This window comes from Cygnus olor, chromosome Z (assembly GCF_009769625.2).
Source record: "Cygnus olor isolate bCygOlo1 chromosome Z, bCygOlo1.pri.v2, whole genome shotgun sequence".
Classification (NCBI taxonomy): Eukaryota; Metazoa; Chordata; class Aves; order Anseriformes; family Anatidae; genus Cygnus; species Cygnus olor.
In genome coordinates, this window is record NC_049198.1 from 36592530 (window position 1) to 36616722 (window position 24193).

The window sequence follows — 24193 nt, forward strand, 5'->3', positions numbered from 1 at the left end:
GTGTCATGTAAGGCTTCCCGTTGCCTAAGAACCTAAAATTTTGGCAATGACACCAGTCACGATGCCACATGTTAATGGACACTATCCTGTTCCCGTTGCTGTCAGTACTGGGGAGAATGTAGGAGATGACTTGCGCACCCGAGTTCCTGATCATCTGTCCCAATTCCTTGAAGTCCCTCTTGATTGCTGTCAGGCTATGCTTTGCCATTTCTCCTCCCAGATGTAGGACCAGCAATGGATAATAATCTGAGGATCAAACCAAGCCGGGAAGTCTCCTGGTGACGTCTGTAACCCAGGCCCCAGGAAGGCAGCAGACTTCCCTTAGAGGATGGTCCTTCTGTAAGTTGGACCCTCTGTTCCCCCTACCGTGGAATTACCACAACTAAACCCCACCTTTTCTTCCTCCTGTGTGCGGTCGTGATACAGGGGGTTAGCCTTTCTGACCCTGGCAATATCTCTGGTGTAGGGGAATCATTGCTTTCTCCATCCATCAATTGCCTTTCAGCCTCCAGGGCCTAGTACCTGTTGCTCAGGTCTACCTGATAGGGTGAGATGGGTGAAGGTGGATTTCTCCTGCCACCTCAAGTCTGGACTTGTTTCCAATCATTCACACCTTTGCAGCTTCTGCCTTGTGTCTGCTGAGGGCCGGATACTGCATTCCCTTCTCGCTGGGGAATTCCTGCTGCCTTTTCTTGTTTAGAAGAGGCCAGAGCTTGGAACCACCATTCTATCTCTTTGTATTCCAGATGCCCCTCAATTTTTGCACCTCTTCTTGGAGCTCAGCTACGATGCTGGGCAGGTACTTCCACCTGCTCACATCTCATGCAATTGCTATCTCTGCAGCTGCCCAAAGGCAGCGTGAAGCTTTGGCACTCCCTGCAGCCTGAGAAGGGACTTTTTCAGAAGCTCAGTTTGGGTCCCCACCTTCTTTTTGGCAAGTGCGATCATGGCCTTTTGCCAACCAGTTGCCATGACCAGTCTCTCACAGAAGCTCGCCACTGTGACCTAACCACACGAACTGCCACGCAAACTGCCATGCCGTGCTATGACTGCCCCTGTTTACGCACCCTGAACCAGGGACTGCCTTTGTACAACAGAGGAGGGGCCCTCCTGGCTCCACCAACGCCTTGTCAGCCACCCTTGTGAGAGCTGCCAGGTCCTGATGGTTCCCTCAAGTGGCCTCAAAGCAGAAACCTCCCTGCCCACTGCGATCCCCCGCTCTGCTGCAGAACATGTCTGCCCCGCAGCCGATCGCCTGATCATAAAATGATCGTGACTCATTTTAGCATTCTTATACTCAACAAAGCTATTACCTACAATCTGATGTTTGCAGTACATAACCATTGCAGAGACCGTTGTGGTATGGATATTTAGGTGAACCCACATCTAAAAACAGCTAATACAAAAAATGTTTTAATGTCAACAAATTCTCTCTTGAGTGTAAAAAGGCTTAATGAAAGTCAACTACGGTGAGCAGCCATTTCCTCGTCTGAGATGCATCTATTCCTTTGTTTCAGCAAGATAATTCTACCCTTTGTACTTTTTAAAGAGCATTAGAAAACCATGTTTTCTATAATGAGTAAAAATAATTTTTCTACAACCTTTTCAAGAAGTTCTGTTCTATATAGCAAATTAAGGATTAAAAGAAGGAACGGGGAGGCAGAAGTTAATATGCTAAGAGCTAAATGTCATAGTTCTGTGTTGGTATTATTTTAAAATAGAAAAAAAAAATTAGATATGATGCTTCAAAACACTAGGAAGATATATCAACAGTACAGTTTTCCAGTTACTTGAATAGCAGAAGATGAGACCTGGAACCGAACAGTGCACTGCTGCAAATACATTTACAGAAGTCAGAGGTTCTAGCAGACTAATGCTGTTCAGAAAAAAATTACGATACACAAGGTTTGTCTAGAATATATCCTTTATTATTTGCAGTCTGTGTAAATTTTAATACATGATTGAATTTCTACACCATTTTCTCAGTTTCAGCACATCCCGGTCTTTTCCAACCAACCCAGTCAATTGCACCTTTTATTATGTACAGTCAGAATTTATGAAATATTGCATATACATCTACAAACTTAGAAAAACAACACGCAAGGTAAATTGTTGCCATTAAACTGATAAAAAAGTTAGGTAAAAGAGTCAATCCCCCTTTAGCGTGTTATGACTTTGCACAAGTATCAGATGTCAAAATGCACAATTTAAAATGCTTCTTGTTAAAGGCACTTACTGTTCTTTAAATACACTTTCAAATTTAGTTCTATTGCATCAAAAAGTGTATCTCCTGGATCATACTTTCATAACACAGCAGAACAGCCCCAAAAGGCAGCATTAATAAAAGGAAAAAAGAAAAGGTTTTCATTGTGTTAAAATATTGAAATACTAAGAATTAACACAAAGTTTTAAACAGGATTTGGTCCTTGTAAAACAGGCAACAGCATTTAGGCAATAGTGATTTCTTTTCTTAGATGCTAACAAAATAATATCCCCAAAAAATGAAGTCTTCCAGTTTCAGTGTATGGATATGTCTAAGTTGTGTAGCATACCTACTAATTATCCCCAACAAAAACATAGCTTCTCAAGACTAACTACTGCTCCACTTTGGCTGTGAAAGAAGAAACCTCAAAACAGTGTTATACTTCACATACTAGAAAGCCTACAATTCTGTGTCTCTGTATCTGGATGGCTGTCCATAATACCCCTTTTTAGAGTGGTCTGATAGCTGCCGGCGGTACTCTTCCTCCTCTTCTGCATCACTGCCACAACTGCCACGATTCTCCAGGTAAGGTCTGGTAGGAGGTTTCTGTGGTTCTGGAGGTCGGCAGCTAACACAGCAAGACAAGAGAAAAGGAGAGAGAGTGTTTACTTCTATTCTGAAAAGCTGAAAAAATATATATCCAATATTGATTTTACGGCCACATACAACCTAGAAAGGCACATGGAGCAAATGAAGCCCCTCCTAGCCCTTTTTACAACATCATTTGCATGGCCATGGTAAGCCTCCACACAGAGGCATGTTATTTCCAGCAAGCCAGAGCTTCATGTTCTGATTTGATCCACTCAACATGCCTGGAAGAATGACAAATCTAAAAGTATTAACTGCTCCACTCCTCACCCACCCTGTTCAAGAGCTTTACAGTGCTTTATTCCCTGAGCATAGAGGTTTTCAAGCTCCTGCTGCTACCCCAACTGACTGACATTTTCCTCACACTTTTTTGCACCATTCTTTCTATGCCTGGTTCCTTTTTATGCATCTTCAGTCTCCTGTCTCAAGGTCTGAAGACTTCTTGTGTGACATTTCTTAACTTGACAGACTTCTCTCCTCATTCAAGGTTCTTACTAGGGCTCTTATTCTTAAAAAATAAGCAGAAATAACCTGTATGTTTGCTATTTATACATTGCAATGCTACCCATTTACTGTCACGCTAAGCAGATATACATAGATAAAATCTGCCAAGGAAGGGCATTTCCCCAGTTTCAAAAGCCATGATTTTTGCAATTCCATGCTGTACAAAAATAAGATGTTGCCCTCTTTCCATACTGCCTCTGTGCTCAGACACTTCTTCAAGGTCAGTCATTAACATTTCTCCAACATGGCAACAGCACTGATTTCTGTAATTAAGCAAATAACTCTGGATATGCAGTTAAAGGTGACTTTTTTTTACTACTTCTTAAAAAACTTGTAAACCTACATAAAAAGTATGCTGTTTTGAATCCAGCAAGAAAACCTGTAATTATTACTTTGTTTTCAATTTTTGCATTTTAAATTATATACTATGACATCAAAGGATTTGACTCTTTAGAAAGAAAATGTCCCACTTCTATTGGTTGTAACTAAGAAGCAAGAGAAACTCAGACCTCTGCAGAGCAGAAAACAAAATCTATCACACAGTGTATTAGCTCCTGCATAGGTGACTACCCAGGGGTAAACTGACACCATGATCAGCCAATCCAGAACTCACTGAATTTTAAAGAAAGACTCTCCAACTTTCATGAGACTCTGGTCAGATTCAAAAAAGAGAGTTCTCTCCTCAGCTGTACCTAGATGAGTGACTTCAGCAAAGTTTCATCCTTGGTTTCCTTACCCACACAATAAATCTGCAGTTGACTAAGCACTTAGGTAATTAAACGTTAAGTAATTACAGTGTTTCTTCCTAGGTAATTCAAATACTATGAAGAAACTGAAAAAAAATCCTGAAAACAAAAAGTTCATTGAAGTTTTGCCCCACCTATACAGTAATCTTGGAGGCACCACAACAAAGCAATATACCAAAGTAGGATTGTTTTTTATGAAAAAAACTGGCAAGATCAGTTCCTTCTTGCTGGTGAAGTAAACAATTTAGACAGAAAACTTCAAATTGGATATACCTTACCTCATGGGCTGGGGCCAGTTCTGTTCTGACTTCTGTGTTTTGACAGGGACAGCATAAATATCCGGGTGCTTCTGGGCTATTTCAAGCTTTAAAAAAAAGTTAGAGAAAATAACTGTTCTTTTTTAGTCTATCCATTAAAGAATCCTAGACTGCAGATCTAAGCAGGTCACAGCTACATCTGAAACAATTAAAGCATAAACTGAAAACTACTCTTTTTCATATTCCTACAGTTGCATGATCTTTTGCTAGAGTACTAATTAAAACTACATGTGAAAATGATGGAGTGCCAAGAGCAGGAGGGTTTTTAAAAGACAGCTTGCTATAGCTACAATAAGAGGCCTAAAAAAATATAGCCTCTTTTTAAATCCAAATCTTTATATTCTATGACAGAAATGATACTTCTAGTTGTGTGGGTTACCACACTTCTCCCCCCAGCATCAACACAATGCAAGGGCAAGATTTTCATTTTCAGGATGCAGGCTGTTTTGTATGCCAGACAGTACAGCAAGGGGAGAGTGCGTCTCTTCATACCCTGGCATTCTGGGCCTCTTGTAGCTCTTGCATTCTTTGCATCCTTGCCTTATGATCCATCTCCTCAAATATTTTGACTTTCCTCAGCACAGATTTTGGAGTATTTTCTTGTTCACTTCCTTCCTCTTCCAACTTTTCCTCCTCTTCCTCTGCAGTTGGGACTGCTGGCTGAGTGTTTCTCAGGATGGGCCGTCCAAAAGCAGGTTTCACAGAAACAGGTGGTGGTACTGCTTTAGCTGATGCAGTTGAAGTCTCACTGCTGGCATTGATGCTACTTGTTTTGGAGTCGGAGTTTTTGGGGAAATCATATTGATCCTCTTTGTTTTGTAACTTCCCCTAGAAGTATTAAAAATGCAAACTATGTTTACTATAGCAATTTCATGATTTTTCATTGCAAATGAAGGCTTTAATCTGAAATTAATCATTTTCCCTATGTATTTAACAGGTCAATTTGCATCCAAAGTAACATTTGAAAAGGTACTTGAACTGCTGCAACATTTTGGCCATACATTCATAAACTACACATCACCCCATAGAAGAGTAGCACATTTAGATTTGTTTGTACAGTTCTACAAAGATCACCAGAACTATAACATGTTACAGGGGACAACACAGAGAATATGGACCTCCCAGGTGATTTGTCCATACTGCCTAATGCAGAATACCATTCCCTGGAGTTTAGGGAGCCTAACCAGAGCCTAGCCTGTTTTCTGTTCCACCATTATTTTCCATACACGTGTCCAACTCTGCCCAGCCTCCACTGTCAAAGCACACTGAATGTATTTTGAATGCAGACTGCAAGGGCACCCACCCTCATAAAGAAAAGACTTTGGAGTAAGAAGAAATCAGGAGTTGAAGGAGTAGAATTAGGACTCCAAGCACTGTTTTTTTTTCTTATTTTTTTTCCCATGTATCATTTTGGAGCAAGGTTTGTATAGCCAGTCAACAATAATTTTTAGTGATGGAGACTGATTTCAGAGACGGTAGATTTTAATTTTGTACTTCACAATAATGACCATCAGATACACTTTTCCTGATGATTAGCTTAGATTTGTTTTTGCTGTTCTAAAAAAGTGCCTTTCAATTAATTAGCATAAACAAAGAGGAGTGTTGTTCCTTTTCCAAATAGAGATCACATGTATTTGAAGACAACTGTAATCCCTTTTCTTTCTGCTAGGCTCTGCAACCCCTTCCTTCATTTTCTCTCTCTCTCCACACTTTTCTTGTTTTCTAGTATCTGATCATTCTCCTTGCTTTTCCTAATGTGCCACCCTGGAGTTTCTCCAGAAAGCAAACTCTGTATTCAGATCTGGTTCTTCAAATTTACCTTAGGTGGTTCTGGCTTGAATGCTGGAGGTGGACTAGGTTCTCTAAGGATCTCCCTGCTACCAGCTTTCCTCAGCTGAGCTCTTGGTTCCGAGCTAAGTTTCCTTACGTTCTATGGAAGAAAATAAGAGGTAAAATCACAGTAGTATCCAGTACTCAGCCATTTCTGGTCTCTCTGAAGTTTACTATTTTGGGAACGGTAACCGAGAGTCAGATGACTGACAGCCATCTGATCACAACCACTGCAGATATAATTGCCAAGTTCAAGGTGATGAGACATCATCAGGAAACCTATACAGTTAGGCAGAAAAGCAGACCTATTATTACCTATGCTCTACACTAGGTACTTCTGAAACACTACTACATAATGCTGCAGTTTAAAGAAACTGCAAGAGAAACCTCCTTTTTATTCCTACGCCATACATGCTGGGCTTTCATGAAGTCCAAAACCCAGCCTTGTTGAAAATCCAGGCATCTCACCTCTTCGTGATGCGCAGGTTCGGAGGACCGGCTAACAGATGAAATCCTTGGTTCGTCCAAGGTTTCATCCAGTTCATTGTCGGTGTATGCACCTCCTTCACCATCTGTATCTTCTAAGTCGCTGATCAACCGACTATCACAACTCAAATAGTCAGCACCCATGGCAGTAAGGTAAGACATACGATCATCTGCATCATCTTCCATGCCATCCATCTACAGAAAAGTCATGAAGAATTAAGGAATAAAGACTAAAGAAGTAAGAATTAGAGTCTAGTTAGGTCTCAACGTCATGCTGAACAGCTCCTTAAAAATGATCTTCCAAAACCAAAAGAAATCTTAATGTAGAATCTTAAAGGAAAGACCTGTAAAAGTCTTCTTTGCCACTTTCCCTTAGCCACAGCATTAGTGATGAAAGCTCCAAATTATAACAGAAAGAACAATAATAGATCATTTTTGGTTACAAAGACAGACATTAACCCACTCCTTGTCCAATTTATCCAGCGTAGGCAAACAAAAATTTGAACAATTTTTCCCTCAAGAAATTATCTTGAGAGACCTGTATTGCTTAGTGTGGACTGGCTGCTTACCTTTCCTTCTGATACCCAGACTGCTTCACCTTGCTGTTGCTGAATTGTGTCTTTCAGACTACCGTACCAGCTGTCATTGGCTGAATTCAAATTGATGGTGGCTGTAAAAATTGAATGAAAAAGTATTTATACACAGCAAATGCAATCTGATCGTTTATTTGGTCTTTTCTGTTTAACTTTTTGTTTTAGTAAGGTGAGAGTGTTAAACAGATACTTCATTTAGATCACTGACTTAAAGTATTTTTATTTTACTGTTCGTCCACACCCCAAGCTTATTAACTGACTTACTCATCGCCTTTGAATGACAGTATGCCGATTTTCAATTTCTTTTGTGTTATAATTTGGCAAAACAAGGAACTTTGAGAGGAAGTCAAAGAAGATATTGCTCATGACTGTACTTTCACACCCATTTAGTTCCAGCCCACATATGAGTTAATATACAGAGCAGTAAGTGGATGTCTGAGACTTACACAGTCGCATCCACTATTCTCTTGGTAAACAGGTTTGACACACATTCTTCCTTACCTGTGAAGAGGTGGGAACAAGTTTTCTTCAGCTTGTTAGCTTGCTCATAAAGCTTCCTTGAGCTCTTGTTAGATGTGGAACATAACCTTTGTCTCATGATTTTCACACCCTGCTTACTGTCTGGGTTAAAGAAGACTACAATTGGAAACCACTGGGTATAATTTAGGAGATCCACTGCTTTAGGAGTCACATCCAAGAGAGCATGTTTATCCTGTAAACAAGAAAGCTCAGTCAGTGTTCTGCCTGTGGGGAGCAAAGGGCAATGAATGGAACATAGCACCCTAGGAAAACTAGGATGCTTTCCTCCATGAGGCCGTAACATGTTGGATTTTTTCCCACAGTTACATTACATTCAGAAACCACAGCAGACAACCTTTTCCCTTCAGCTCCATTTTTCTGAACAACGTTTGCCTGAATGTCCACATTCTTATGTTAATTAACTAACTCTCCTGTTAAGTTAAATGTACATATTCCACCATATATATATATTTTAAAATAAGTTGTGAATTTAACTAGCTTTTCTCTTTACCTGTCCATTCCACAGCTTCCACTGTCACAACTCTTCTGGGTACTTACTGTGGAGTTTTACCTACACCTACTAATTGAGGTAAATCTCAATTTTTTTTCTTTATATATATACATATATATATACATATATATACATATATATACATATATATATATACATATATATATATATGTATTCCTTCTCAGCTACTTCTAGTGTCAAGATGAATGGGATGTGTGCTGTGGTGGGGCCTGAGCTCTGAACAGACTTCTGTGTGACATTTTAACCCCTTTGGTACTGCTTTTATTGGGCTCAAGGCAATAAGCAGCAGGGTACATTCCTTAGCCTACTTTTTTAAGTGCTTTGATTACAACCTACCTATTTGATCTCTAAACAGTATTATTAAAACAGTCAGTGCAGTCCCAGTAGATGTCACTTTGCTTCACAGTTACCACTGTATGAATTGAATGGGAAGTGATTGTGACAGCTATATAAAATGCTACATTTCTGATGACAGTAAGGCCACCCTGGCAAATTCAGGAAGCATACAGTACAAAGTAGATGTGCCTCTGAAAGGCACAGAAAGGACTTTAGAATTTTAGAATTTAGAAAGGACTGAAATAGGAGAATTTAATTTCTAGTGTTAGGTTCACCTTTTCATTTAGAGGACAGCTATCAGAATCACAGAAATTGTTCTTGAACACATTTCAAGACAGCCCTATCATTAAGCCAACTCTGCTTATCACAGAAATAGGTGTAGTGAAGATTTGAGGACTCTCAAGTTTTAGGAGCAAACAAATCAAACAACATGCCTTTAAGTATAAGCATTTTTCATAGAGAAATACTCTACCTGTTCAATGATTTGCCTCACAGTGTTCAAACGCACTACCCCAGTTGACTTCTCTGAACCTGCATCTCTGGGCTCCGTCTCTGCAAAGACAACATTTCAGTTCATCTATAATAGCAGAGAGGCTATGATTATCAAGTTACCCATTCTCTCATTTAAGGATGATGAGGAAGCTAGGAGGAGAGCTTACTTGCTGTCTGGTATAGGTGAGGCAAGTCATTTGACAACTTCTCCATAGCAACATCTGCAATAGGGCCAAATATCACAACAGGTCTCTTAAAACCAGCTGAAAGAAAAATATTTGGAGAAAAGATAAGCCTGGTAAGATTGGTTTTATACCTACATATAAAGCAGCAAGATCTTCAGCTAGTACACAAGGTTAGGAACTCATTGAAGATACCACTAAAAAACATGTAACAGATTCCATTTCTTTAGTTTGTGCAACAGTATAATTCATTTAGAAAGCTATCAGCTGAGAAAGCATATTTTAATTTAACAACTTTGTTATTCCTCCTAATGATGACAGTTTGAGAGGATTCTACATTCTAAAAATACAGTGTATCTTCAGCTATCTTTCCATCCAGCAAAATAGCACGAACCTTGACCTAGTGGAATTTGTGTGAATAAAGATACAAATGCTATATCAGCTGCAGAGTAGCCTAAAGAAGCAAAAGAAATGCATAATTCTGTTATATTTATGTCAAAACAACTGTAAGCATAGTCCTTACAAATTAGTGGGTGAATGCCATTCCATTACTCAGTCTTCATCTTGACATCTGTGAGTTTCTTTAAAATATATTTTACTGTGATTTTTTTTTCCCCACAATACTATCATGTGCAAATATCCAGGAAATTATCTCGACTTGCCCAACATCACTAGCAATATAGCTAATTTAGAATGAGAGCATCCAGAAGAGATGGATGACATCAACCTTAATGACATCCGGACAATCTACTAAAGATAGTTGGCTTTTACTTTCTCTCAAGATACTGTTAAGTGGTGCTTAGAGCAAAGTAAAGATGGTGATTCATCTCCGGCACATGGATGGTACTTTCCAAGATAGACACACAGAAGCTGAGGAAATAAACAAAAAAACCCCTGCTTGTTCCTTCCCTTATTTTAAACCTTTAAATTGGCATGTGTAATTTAGAGGCAAAGGAGAACAGCAGTTTAGAAAACCTAGAAAGCTTTCTTCTTAATGTAGTTAATAGCATCCAGAAATCTGCAGTCTGATAAGAACATTATCCCTTTCTGTGGTTCAAATCTAACACTTAAGCCTAAGTTGTTCCAAATCACTTATTTTGCTAAGCAGACATTTGGACACTAAAACAGCCAGCAATAAATAGGCACCTGGTTCAGAGCAGTCTCACTTACCCTCACGCAACTGAACTCGCTCATAAGCTGGGAATTTTGTGCTCACGGATACAATAGCTGTCAGATCTTCACGACTCTTCCTCAGATTCTTTTTCACTCCAGATCGCTGGCCACGTGTTCTCCAGAAGTCTGCCCTGTCACTTGAGCCATCTTTTTGAGCATTTTGAACACTGGCCATCTGCTCAGCTCTGACAGAGAAAGCACAGAGCTCATTTGTATGGATCTAGTCAAAAAAGGCAAAGGATCTTTCACTGAAGAGCTGGGTTTTGAACTTGCAACTGGTAATTTGCCAGCCATGAACGGGAAGTAGAAAAATACAGGAATTCAGGTTCTTTTGCCTTGGAACAAACCCAGTTAGAGTCAAAATGATGATCCAATTTGCCGCAGCTACAAGATTGCTGGATCAGCTGACAGGTCTTAAACTGAAAACTCATACAAGTATAAATAAAATACTGCAAGAGTACAGAGCTGGTGAGAAACTGATGGCCTAAAAAGTTACTGCCATTATTCTCTGCTCCATTAGACCTCTTAAGTCACTGCAGCATAGAAATAAAGGCTGGTTTGGTAAGATCAATTACCAGCAAGGACAGAATTTACTAACCAGGAAAGGGGCAGGGGAATCTCATAAGAAGCATATTTCAGGAACTTCTGTATGACACGATTTGGAGCTTTTATTTTTTTCCCCATCATAAAACCATGACCACACTCAAGGACTGAAAACCTACAGTCTAAAAATAGCCTTACTGATTTTTTTGCTGAAGAATTTTAAATCTTTTACTCAATGCACAAATTATGGACACTTGTTTTGATCTCACAGTAACTTCTATTAGGGAAGTATCATTTAAGCAAAAACCACTGCTGTGTTTTACTCTGTACTTATAAAAATAAGTACTATGGTTACCAAGAAATATTAGTTTGGAATACATTCTTGAAACATTTTCCATAAGAATTAACAAAAGAAGTTCAAGCACTAGAAGTTCTTTTAAGAGATTAGTTATCAGAGTATCTTTGCAAATACAGTAGTGAGAGCTTTCCTTTTTTTTTTTTTTTTTTTTGAAAAAAAGGACCCTCTACCCATTTTGTAGAAGAGGAATTGAAGCCACTAATGGCCAAAGATTGACTGCTGAATCAGAAGCTCTAGGTCTGTATTGCAAAGATCCAGCCCAGTGTGCAGGCAGCACAATCCTCTCATCTTCTCCTCACATAATACCATGGTTCTAAAATCTACAGTTTTGCAGGCACAACTATTGTGAAAATAAAGACAGAACAAGTTCTTCGTTCTTGCAAGGAGGGAAAAAAAAGAGGTATGACATAGGAAGCAAAAATATTTTGTAAAAATATTAACAGAATTATTACTTGACATTAACAGTGACAGACATTAACAATGACAGAATGTTTACTTACCTGCTCTTATTTGGAATGAGGCCCTTTTCAAGTTCATTTCCTATTCTCACAGCTAGCCAGTTTCCCAGTTTGCCATCATACAGTGTATCAACTACTCTAAAGATCTCCCCTCTGGTGAAGGCTAAGCTCTGTGGTGACTCTTTATCACACTCAAAGTGGCTTCTGATGAAGAACGAGTCTCCTCTGCCACAAGCCATGATGTCTCTGTAGACTGAAACAGGAACTCAATTTAGTTGATAATTTTTACACTTGAAAGAAAGATTAACCAGTTATTCCAGAGAAGAGTTTTGAACTTCTTCCACTCCAAACAAAAATACGCAAAAATCAGCCTCCACATCCATTGTTCTTCACGAAAATTACCAAAAATGTTCTGTATTTGTACACATATAGCCCTTATAGCAGAACTTGCGCCGTGACAGAGCAAAAGGCAGCTAGAGTACTTCAGTAGTACAGCAGGCTATGTCTCCAAACAGGAAAGCAAGAGGTACTGCTTGTTCCTTAGCCGCTTATCAAGTTGTCCATTTGCTGCTGCCTGACTGTGAATACCTTATGACTGCCAAGGCACAGCTGAAAAGGAATGTAAACAGCAGATCGCAGGCCAGCTGCTATGTGCAGAAAAGCAGAAGGAATAAGCAGTATGTTTGGAAGATTAAGAAGAGATGCTACTTGCTAGTAACGAAAAAGGTAGAGAAATACTCTGATAAACATATCACGTAGGCATCTCTGTGACTCTTGTGATATGGAAGACAGCTATCTTCTAAACTTTGAAAAGGAGGGTAACTAAAATGCTACTAAGAATAAGCAAGAGAGAATGTATTTGTGGTTTCAATGACAAAACAGAGCTTAACATCCTCCTGATGGCTGCAGAAGCTTCATGGATATACACACTTTTTGTTCAAAGCACCTACCTTCATATTTGCTTTGAGCCAGAATTGTCACTGTTTCACCTTTGGGAATTTCTAAGAGGTACAAAACAGCATCTTCCCGAACAATGCCTCTGAAGTCTTGAGTGTTTACCTATGTATAAAAGAAGAAAATAACATCTGAAAAAAACCCAACAATTTAAAAGAAACACCCAAAGCTTTGTTTCACTTAAAAAATCTTAAATATTATCTTCCTTTATTTTATACACACACACACATATACATATATATAAATATTTTCATAAAGTCAATATAGATATTTTATCCAGCCATTCACAGTAATCTTTCTGAAATAACAACATCCTGGATGTGCACTGCTAGACTGTTCTTCTACTTGAACAGTCTCCATAAGGCCTTTAAAATAAAGGCTATCAAAAGAGAAAACAAGCAGAAGAGAAAATTTGATTAGCCTCCTATTTGAATATTAAAAAAAAAAAAAAAGGAGGACAAAATGGCATAAAAAAATCATTCAGAAACTGGGAAAATTAAATTGCTGTTACCCAGGGAAATTAGAGAAAGATTAAAAAGAATACTGGCCTCATTTTTTTCCCTCCAAGACTGGGACGGAAAATTTATTCTCGTCCATATTGGGACTTTTTTTTTTTTTTTTATTAATATTTCTCCTACCTCCCCCTTCCACAGAAGCTTACACAAATCAATACTTGATATTTAATTTGAGTTGTCCTTCAAAAGCTGATTTCAGTGAAATCTCTCTACCACACGTACACGTATCAAGAAATAACTTGCCTGAGAACATAATTTCTTCCATATTTCCACTAAGAAGCACACCAGAAGAATACAAAAATGGTCTGAATTTCAGGGACACATAGGACACATACTCATACCTTAAGAATCTGATCTCCTTCCTGCAGTCCTTCCTGATCGGCTGAGGTCCCTTCTTGAATTCCAGCAATAAATATCCCAACATCATTTCCACCAGCCAGTCGTAGACCCACACTGTCCCCTTTCTTGAATCTCACCATTTTTGTATTAGGACTACAAGATTTACAAGCCAGAAAAAGGAAGTAAGGCCAGATGTTAGGCATATAACAATACTAGGTTGTCAAGGGCAAAAAATTGCAACCGTTTCAACAAAATCATATTAGTAACATTCTTATCCCCTTTCTCTCATTAGATAGGCTACATTTACTCAGGTAATTCTTCAGAGAACAGAAAGCAGAGAATTTGCATTTTTCAAAGTGGAAACTTAACTAGGAAGAGAGACCAGGTAACACACATAGACTTGACAGAGCAGGAAAATGACTCTTAGTTCCTGAAGTCCTGAGATCATTCCCAACCTATTGCATCTTCTCTCAACTGAGCAGCTTAGTTTGTTTGGGTTTATTTTGGTTTTGTTTGTGAAAACAGCCTGAGTTATGAGTAATCACAAACAGTTTTTTCCTCTAAGCATCTGAGAAATGTCATACAAATTTACACCTATTTTCTTTGCAGTTTAACATTTATTAGATTACATGGAACTCTTTAAGTTTTCTTGTACAGAGAAATACTTCCAAGTATATTCTATTGCTGTGTTAACAATCATACCTTTCATATTGCAGAGAGGAAGAGGTTACTGAAATAGGTTCAGTGTTTTTCCTGTCAGAAAAGCTGTGTGCCTAAGTGACCTTCCAACACAGAGGATAGTACTTATCTGTCAGCCTTTCTCAGTAATACCCTAAGCCTGTATTATAAATTCCCCTTCACCAAAATAATCACTTGATTAATTTGTACATCAATGACAACACATGCAAGGTCCAACCTCAGGAAAGATCTGAGAAGAGAATCTATTTGAGAAAAAATCTTCAAGCTGCACAATCTTTAGGTTTTCCCCTACAATCCTAGTATTCCTCTACCTTTAATTTCAGTATTTGGAAACTCTCAAAGAAAACATGTAGGTTGATTTCATATCAATACAGTGCATAACTTTTAGTATCTTAATTCTTATGGAATCAACAGTACCAGATTGAATTTACCCACTTTTAAAAACCATCACATATGCACACCCCTTGTGAGTAATATTTTGTTCATTTAGAGCAGAGATTAGAACTGCAGTATGGCCTGCACAGGCTTGTGCAGAAATGTAAATTTCTGTATACAAGTTTCCAGCTTTTACAGAAACACATATATGTTTGGCCTTCTCTTGCAATAGACTTGTTTCCAAATTAAATAGAGGACATTCTTTTTGTATTAGGAGAAAGAGGAGGGTTGTTTTTCGTGCATGTATAAAATAATGAAGAGGTGTAAAATTCTCTTTTTGCATTGCGCAGGTTAGAATGGACCTTTACTCAAAGCAGGTTGTGCAGGGCCTTGGTCAAATAAGCTTTTGAGTATCTCTGGTGGTGGAGATACCACAACATACATGGGATAGCTGTTCCAGTGGTTAACCACCTCATAATAAAAAGTTTGCCCCGTTATATCAAGCCAGAATTTCCAATGTTCCAACTTGGGTCTGTTGCTCTTCATTCTACCACTGTGTCCCTCTGAGAAGAGTCTGGTTCTGTTTTTTCTACACCTATTCATTATGTAGTTGCAGACAGTCAACTTTGCCTTCTGTTTTCTCCTCTCCAGGCTTAACAACCCCTACCCCCTTAGTCCCTTCTCATATGTCATACGCTGAAGCCACTGACTCTCTTGATGGCCCACAGGTAGACTCTCTCCAGTATGTCCATGTCTTTCTTGGCCTAGAGAGCCCCCAAATGGACAGAATACTCCTTATGCTATCTAATAAGTCCAAAGTAGAGAAAAATAAAAATATACCATTTTGTCAGTTCCTCTGCAAGCACAAAAGCACAGGGTGTTTGTATGCCTTCCAAGTAGAAGGCAAGTCCATACCTTCCACACAGAAAATTCTAAAATGAAGTTCATCCCAAGTACTGTCAGTTAGAAGGTACATCATCTCTTCTCAGCATTAAACTATGAAGGGTATCACTCCAAATGGGCAAAAAAGTCCAAATCAAGAAACGGGTGCAGGTAATGAAGAACACTGAGTGCAAAAGAATACAGCAAGTGCCTCCTTACCCATATATTGCTTCATCTTCAGGGCTGGGTTTAAGAATTGTTCTTGCAGCTGGTTTGGGTTGAGACACTGTATATAAAAAAAGCCAACGGAAGTTATTAAGCTATTAAAAACAAGTTATAGCAGGAATTTTTAGTGATCAGATAGCAATCAATGTCCCCCATGCCAAAGATTAATACAGATTTTAATGTAAGGCTTTTTTTTTTTTTTCCCTAGAATTGATTTACTTTCCACCCATCCATTTCCCCCCTTTTTTTTCCCCTCTAATTCTTGAAAATACAAATAGGTCAAGGGAGGAATATAGAACTCTCAGGCAATCCAGATCAGACTTCAGAAATAGCTTCACTTGGCTGTTTAGGGTACCAGGCTACAGCAGAAGAAGCTCTAGATGAGTACTTGCTTTTAGAGGTTGTAATTCTAATAGACAACTGCCTTCAAGTAATCTCAGGTGTTCCTTCCTTCTCTGCACCACAAAGCAAAGACAGACCTCTTCTGTGTGCCAGGATGGGATTAACATGAAAACTACACTAAACACGTGGATATGATTGAGAGAATAGAATTTTGCTGTCAGAACATGAAGACAAAGGGGAAAAAGGAGGAGAAGATGATGAAAGTGAAGGCAAAGGTGAAGGAGAAGGAGAAGAAGGAGGAAGAGAAGACAAAGATGAAGGAGAAGAAGAAGAAGACAAAGATGAAGAAGAAAAAAAGGAAAAAGAAAGAAAACTTCAACTCTGACCTGCTGCATCATCTTGATACTTTGGTTCTTTGTTTGTGTCTACAACTGAGACAGCAGCAGTAGCAATGTCACCAGTCGATTTAAATGGTGTAGGCATTGCTCCCATCCTGGACATCCTACTGGATGAATCATCTTTTGCACTAAATGAGAAAAAAAATGCAGTTAAACCAGTTATCAGTGCATGTATTTTAAGCATTTCCTTGATACGCAAAACACTAGAAAAGAACACTTCTTACTTTGGTTTCTCTTTTAGTTTTTCATTGGATGAATGTGAATCTACATCAGAATGATGTAATCTGTCATCTTGAGGGGAGAATGATCTGTTTGACTCTATTTCCGAAATATCTATAAAAACAGTAACAAAACAAGAAATGCTTATATTATCTGTGCATATAATCACCACATTTATTTACAAAAGCTTTCAAATATAAAGTAAGTTGACACTTCAAGACCATTTCCTTTCCAAGTTGGATTTGTCTAGGATTCAAAAAATGCTGTATGCTTTTTAGTGTTTCTTCCCCCTGGAAAATACCTCAGGAAGACTTCACACAACTTTTGGTAAACATGGACACACCACACAACAGCTATGACCACAAAATAGCCTGATTAGCTAGCATTAACAGACTTTTATTTGAGCTCTTCTGGAGATACAGAAACAGAAGACTACATTAACCATCTGTGTTACTGCTTTTCAGTCATGAAAAAAAATGGCCCTCAGATTCAAACTGTATCTCAGTCATCACAGTAAAACCTTTGAAGAGTTGTTCTGAGTATGCTGACATCACAGAAACAAGTATCTTGCATTATTTAATATAATATCCTGCTCCCCCAAACATCCTGAGGCCTTCCCAAAGCACAATTATGTTGTGAGATACAGCTCATGCATTGTCAGAGATCACTAGTATGGAACAGATCCTGGAAATGGAAACCAGTTCTCCAAGGGATTTAATTTTCTTTTGTCCTGACCATTTTTCCCTCCCATTGAACGCTGTAATGAATGTTAATGCCCTTGGAAGGAGAGACCAGTCCATTCCATTTGGTTCTAAAACTAAAGCCTTTTATTAAAGCAGCTGATCTGAATGTTATGAGAACAAAGATTGATTTTGCCTGATCACCATTGCTTCTTCTATCTCTGCTCCCACGCAAAATGTATGATTACTACAAAATTCTTCTTTCACCTGAAAGGCAGTTGGCTTGATGCTTATTTGGATAGTATTTAGTTGTGTATGCATTCAGTGTTTTTTTATTTTTATTATTTTACTTATTTATTTTTTTTAAGAATCTCGTGTCACTATATCACAGAAAAACACTAGACTCCAATTTATCCCTGTAAAGAGACAAGAACTTTTTATCCCCATTAAACCTCACCATCCATTTCTGAGTCGCTGTCGTTCAATGAAGGAATGTTGAGCAGTGTTTGCTTTCTGTCCCTGAGGACAACCAGCTGTAGCTTTCCCCGTGACTTCTCAATCAATTTTCGGGCATCAGATAAAGACATGTTCTCTGTCACTGTACCATTGATCTGGACATAAAAAGGCAACAATAACACTACAAGTAAACAAAAAAGTCCATATTGCACTGAAGTTTGATAGTGAACTTGACTATAACATGACATAATCCAGAGAAGCCGTTTTAACAAATAGCTTCAACATAGCTAGCAGTTTAACCAGAATGTACCTTAAGAATGATATCCCCTTCATGAAGGTTGCCATCTTTTGTTGCTAGGCCAGTACTGGTCATTTCTTTTATGAAGATCTGACTTCCAAGCCGAAGACCATATTCTAGAATCAGGGAAATAACCCGCTGTAGCTTAGATGATGAGCAAGAATGCATTTCTCAAAACAACACTATGTACATGCAGTATTATACCAAGAGAAATGAAAATGGGGACCCATTAAACCTACTTAACCTCAGGCTTTTTCCCATTTCAGCACTGTCACCATTGTACAAAAAATCAGCAGCCCAGAAACAATCACACACAGATGATTAGCCTACACAGTCAACAGCAAAACAATGCCTTTGTTGCAGAGGTGCTCATAAACACACTAGACTAGATTCTCTCCATATCATATTTTCTATGGTGTAGAAAGGCATGGTAAAGAGTCAGAAAGTGCTAAAAGAAGACCTGGTTCTTTTACCAGTTGTTTCATGCAGACCCTCTCCTATCTGTAACAACTCAATAACATGTCACAGTTGTTTCAGGCAAACGGAAAAAAGAAAGATAACATTGGTTTTAAAACAAGCATGCCCTAGAGCATTAAAGGACAGAAACACAGTCACCTACTTGAAAAAAAAAGTCACCATGTTTGAGAGAATCTGCAGAGTATCCATATGAATGGTAGAAATTATTACAGAAATACTGGCTACATGTTGAACTTTTTAATAAAGACATTTTAAATTTCTCCTTATTTGTATACTTATCTGCATTATCTTTGCAATTTTAAACATTCTGTGCAGGGGAAGAACAAGAAGGAGGGACAAGCATCCTTGCCAGAGTTGATTAAAAAAAAAGAGATTAGCTCCTGCGTACAAAGATTACACCAGCAGAAAATTCTTCCAAATCACAACAGGCACATTTTAAAGGTATATAAAAAAAAGAAAAACAGCAGCACCAACACTCAGAAAAAACAGAAAAGGTGGAACAACCTAATCTCAGATATGCTTTGCAGCACAACAGTCTTTCTTTCACAGCACATTATAAGATCACACTTTTGGCCACCATCTACACACTCCAACACTCAGCAAGGAAAGGCTGTTTCAGTTGTTGCTATTTCAGTAACCATTAATTACATTCTGAAGCATTCAGAAACAAACAATCCTTGGAACCACTTCTTCCCTTCAGTATAATTAAATTAAATGCTCTATTAAAAGCAGAGTCTACTCTTCACCCTTTACAATTACCCCTTTTGTAGATGTGCCAAGTGTAATCTGAATCATGATCAGATCCATGTTTCTCACCATATTCAGAAGAATAGGGAGGAGAAAATGGAAAACCAAAGGACACAGAGGCTCGAAAATACTGAAATTATGTGGGTGAGCAGTTTGTTGTTCAAAGGTGAAGTCCACAGTTCTGGGAAAAAAAAAGCACCCAAAACCAGTCACGGAAAATGAAAGAACAACTTAAGCAACCAGTGAAAAAGGCCAACATTTATATTCAGTGCCATCCCTGCCCCCAGCAAAATAACACGCTGCATTAAAAGCCAATTCCTCTCTTCCCCTGCTGTACCTACCTTCACTGTGTTTGCCTTTTGTTAACAGAACACTGATCGGTCCATTCTGATCCTGCGGTCCTAGGTACTCATGTTGATGGTGCATTTCAGGCGAAGGACTACGGGAATGAAGCCTGTCTCTACTTCGGCTCCTCACCTCCCTCGCATATCTAGGATCAGGTTGAGATCCATGACTGTAACTGGGTGGGCTGTAGTCTCCTCTGTAGTCCCGTTCATAGCCACCATCTCTGTCGATGCTCCTTCCCCTGCTCCGATCTCTTCCATAGTCTCGATCCAAGCTCCTGTCAACACTCCTACCACGACTGCGATCACGGCTGTATTCCCTACTATGGTCTCTGCTTTTGTTGCGCCCTCTGTCTTCATCATCTCTATAGCTCTGATCCAGGCTGTTTCCCCAGCTTTGACTGCGCCCTCCACTGCCACTACGCCAGCTTCTTTCACTGTAGCCACTTCGAGCACTTTTGCCATCAAATTCTGCATGGTCATCCATTACATCTAAAGCTCTGTCCTCATAGTCAAGGGAGGGGCTTCTCCTCGAAGCAGCAGCCTGCACTTTCCGTGGTCTTTTCACTACCTGTTCAAGGCAGAATGAAACAAACCAAAAAAAAAAACCTCCAATGGTCAGAATGTGACATTTGACAAATTCTTCACACTTCAAATAGAGATGGGGAAAAACAGAGAACCTGAAAACCCTGAATCACTGCAGGAGTGTACTTATCACACTGGAAACCAGTTTATTTACAGAACAACCAGTAGATGAGATTATTTAGATGTACAGAAGAAATACTTACTAACTAGGAGAATAATAATAGTAGGAGAATTAAAAAAAAATAAAAAAAACAGATCAGCAACCATGTGATTTTACCTCTGCAACAGGTACACTACGGATGTTTTTTCTTTCTCTAGATGACTTCTAAAAATGTAACAGCCCCCTCCAAAAGAGATGTAGATGCATCTCTCAGAGAAAGCCAGTCTGGACAGCAAATTCTTGGACAAAGTTTGTGTATGCTGGACATAATTTTACTCAAATAATTTCATTTTTTTCAACTACCACTCATCATTCAGTAAAATTAAAAATTGAAGACAAATTTTATTCTCAGTTTTTCAACAAGATAACTTTGTGATGCTGTAATTTAACTTCCATTTGCTTCACCTGTATGAAGTATGTCTTCGCTTTAGTTTATTTACTCTGTATGTTCTATTGGGCAAATGCTTTGCTTTATGCATTTATAATCCATTTCATAGAAGAAAACCAAAATCTTGGTTGGTTACACAGGTACATACCACTGTACAGTGAATACATTTGTATTTTACTTACAATGGTGGCCACTTTTCCACTTTTCCTAAGCTGTTGGACTGCAAAAGAATGTGGAACATTTTCCATTGGGGTCCCATTAACTATGACCACCCGGTCATTTTCTCTGAAAGAGGGGAGAGAAGAAAAAAGAAAAAATAAAGGTATTTAAGAGAGGCTTTCATGAAAACAGCAAAATGCAACTTTATTTTTTTTTCTCAGGGATGGGGGTGAAGACAGACCAAAGGATTTCATTCACTTTAGGTAGTATTTTTCACAGCAGCATAAGGATTTCAAGAGAGCTTCAAATTGCTGCACACCATAGTATTCAGACAAATCTCTACAAAGTACCACTGTAGCACACAGCACACTCTTCTGAAAGACTGGTATTCAGGCCCCATCTACACTGGAAGAACATGATTGGTCAAAACAAAACCAAACTCCCCCAAAGCAAAATGAAATAAACAGAGAAACAAAAACCTAAAAAACAAACAAACAAAAAAGCCCCACCCAAACAAACAACAAACACAAAAAACCACCAAACCACACAGACCAAAAGAGATTACAGGTTCATCTATTCCAACCTCCTGCATGTCTAATAGACCATTAAGAAAGACTTAGCCACCACTAAGAGACAAACCCATAATACATGATAAATTACAAAAAAATGTTTCTTCCCAAAAGGATTTCTGCCCCCAAAGTAGAGGAAACTAAAAAAAAAAAAAAAATCCACCACTCCTCATATTAGTTTGTTTTGGTGATAACTCAGTTACTAACCTTGCAGTTAAAGCATTAGTCCGAACAAACACTGGCTACTGTGCCTTTTTCTGCTAGGTAAGAGAAATCTTTAGTACCCATTATTTTCTCTTAACTGTAATCAAGTCACATCACAATCTTCTTTTTAAATAAGAAGATTACTTATTTTAAGCCTCTCTCTGTAAGGCATTTTCTCTAACTCCTGATTTTTGTGCCTCTTTTCATAACCTTCCAATTCCTCTTACTGGAAAAGTATTCCAGAACACTATATTCCAATATCAGTTTAATCTGCACATTATACAAGTTAAAATAGCTCTCTTCACAGTCTGTGTACCCAAATATAACACTAAATAATGTTACAACACTACATGGAGAGCCCACATGCGGGTTCACTCTACTCTAGCAAGGCTTGCAGGGCTGTAATACCCCACACCTTGAAGGTTGGGCCTACATTCCTGAAGTTTGCCGGAGGAACAGCTTAACCTTCAGTTTTCTTTAGAATGTGTTCTGTCTGCATGTCCACAAATTGCTTAGCATTGCCTTGTCATCACCGATTTACTTACGATCATACATAATTTGCGGACATGATTTTATTCCCCAGTCATAGATGATTATGGATCAATATTTATTATCATGGTATTGTATAGGAGTCACTGTTTTAGATGAAGGTTTTGCACGCTTATGTTGAGAATGGTTTGTTACATGCTCTGCAACACATCTCTTATCTAGTCCTTCATTAACTACTCAGTCAGTCTTTTCATTACCACGCCAAATTTATGTTTGGCTAAATGGCCACAACGCACCCACACTTTTGAGTTACTATTACTGTGGAATTTCATCATTCTTCCAAACTGTCTACTCCTTATCAAGGTATTCCAGGATGAAAAACTGATCAGCAGAGGACTAGAAATTGTTCATCTCAGCCTACAGATTTCAAAATACTTGTCTGTGATAGATGTTGCCTCACCAATGAATGCACTATCAGAAGGACTACCTATAACCTGCATTTTCGTATTTGTTTATTCCAACTATAAAATAAACATTTAGCAAAGGCTTCTGTTTCTCTTCCCTGCACCATTATCATGCCCAACACGATAAAGGTTGAGACCTACTGTTGGGCTCTCTATCCAACTTAACGCCATTCTCTTGAAAAGTAATGACTGACCAATAAATATGTTTCCTGGAGGAACAACAGGAAGAATGTTTTGAGATGCTAAGTATTTCTACAGTTCATTTAGAAGATATACAATCTTAAGAAAGACAGAGCTGACTACAAAAGCTTTTCAACACCACTGAAATTTATTTGCTTAAAAATAGCAAAGAAACACCCCCATGGCTTTTTTTTTCTTTTTTTTTTTTTTCTCTCATTTAAAACAGACATCTAGGTCTTCAAGAAATTATCACATCTCAATTGGGTTAAATCAGCAGGATGTCAACCAAGCCCGATGAAGGTTTTACGTACTCTACAGCCATGACCCTCAAAATACGTCAGACAGACAAAAAAGAAATTGCTTACTGAAGTAATCCATCTGCTGGGCCACCTGGGAGAACATCTGAAATGACTATCGAGGTTTCACCATTTTCAAAATGTGGGTTATCTCTGCCACCAGAAACCGCAATCCCAAATCCTCGTTTTGAATCCTTTGAAAACAAACAACAAAATTCAATTCCAACAGAAGGCATTTTGATATAGAGAAAGAAGAGCAGCATGAATGTTCTGTGATGGCATTCTACCTAGACAGTATTTGAAATATGATAGTTACATGCTGAGTTGCAGAAATATGCAATACCTCTAGATTTAAAAAATAATGGATTTATGTAGCAAGAAGACATGTTCTTGTGTTCCAAAACCTAAATCTACAGCCTTGTGATGGTTAGCAATTAAGCAAAGTTCTCACTAACTTAACCTACATTTTGCTACATCCTCCCACTGGTTATTCATGCCAAATTTATTGTTAGATATATGACTCTTTTGTGTTTGTGATGCTTGGGGAAACCAGAGAAGCATATTCAGTGTCTTGCCTTCATTACAACTGCTATCTAGTCTTTAATAACTACTTACTCCTCTGTCAGTATAATCAAGATCATGGCTGGCTACAAAAAGCAAGCAGTGAACTTGTGAATGGTCTGTAATTATCCTCTCTCACAATCAAGCATTTTAAATATGTAATTCATGTGCAACCTGCCTTCACAGAAATGTCAGATCTATGAACTCTTATGTTTTGCATTCATAACATTAAGGAAGTACATGTGAAGGAAGCATGCCTGTAACACTA

General features: G+C 38.5%; 1 protein-coding gene across 7 annotated transcripts in view; it reads right to left on the reverse strand.

Annotated features, from left to right (window-relative positions):
* Positions 1 to 1906: 1906 nt before the first annotated feature.
* Positions 1907 to 24193, reverse strand: part of TJP2 (tight junction protein 2) — a 65311-nt gene continuing 43024 nt past the window's right edge. For all 7 annotated transcript variants that reach the window (XM_040542302.1, XM_040542299.1, XM_040542300.1 and 4 more), the window contains 21 exons: positions 23434 to 23558; positions 21186 to 21288; positions 19868 to 20441; positions 18315 to 18418; positions 18006 to 18159; positions 16874 to 16982; positions 16638 to 16777; positions 15904 to 15970; positions 13731 to 13881; positions 12871 to 12979; positions 11963 to 12173; positions 10559 to 10746; positions 9374 to 9469; positions 9187 to 9266; positions 7829 to 8039; positions 7304 to 7404; positions 6717 to 6929; positions 6238 to 6348; positions 4911 to 5246; positions 4380 to 4465; positions 1907 to 2831 (listed from right to left, as the gene is read on the reverse strand). In XM_040542302.1, coding sequence (XP_040398236.1) covers positions 2663 to 2831; positions 4380 to 4465; positions 4911 to 5246; positions 6238 to 6348; positions 6717 to 6929; positions 7304 to 7404; positions 7829 to 8039; positions 9187 to 9266; positions 9374 to 9469; positions 10559 to 10746; positions 11963 to 12173; positions 12871 to 12979; positions 13731 to 13881; positions 15904 to 15970; positions 16638 to 16777; positions 16874 to 16982; positions 18006 to 18159; positions 18315 to 18418; positions 19868 to 20441; positions 21186 to 21288; positions 23434 to 23558 — 3438 coding nt within the window. In that variant the 3' untranslated portion in view covers positions 1907 to 2662. The remainder of the gene's footprint in view (positions 2832 to 4379; positions 4466 to 4910; positions 5247 to 6237; positions 6349 to 6716; positions 6930 to 7303; positions 7405 to 7828; positions 8040 to 9186; positions 9267 to 9373; positions 9470 to 10558; positions 10747 to 11962; positions 12174 to 12870; positions 12980 to 13730; positions 13882 to 15903; positions 15971 to 16637; positions 16778 to 16873; positions 16983 to 18005; positions 18160 to 18314; positions 18419 to 19867; positions 20442 to 21185; positions 21289 to 23433; positions 23559 to 24193) is intronic.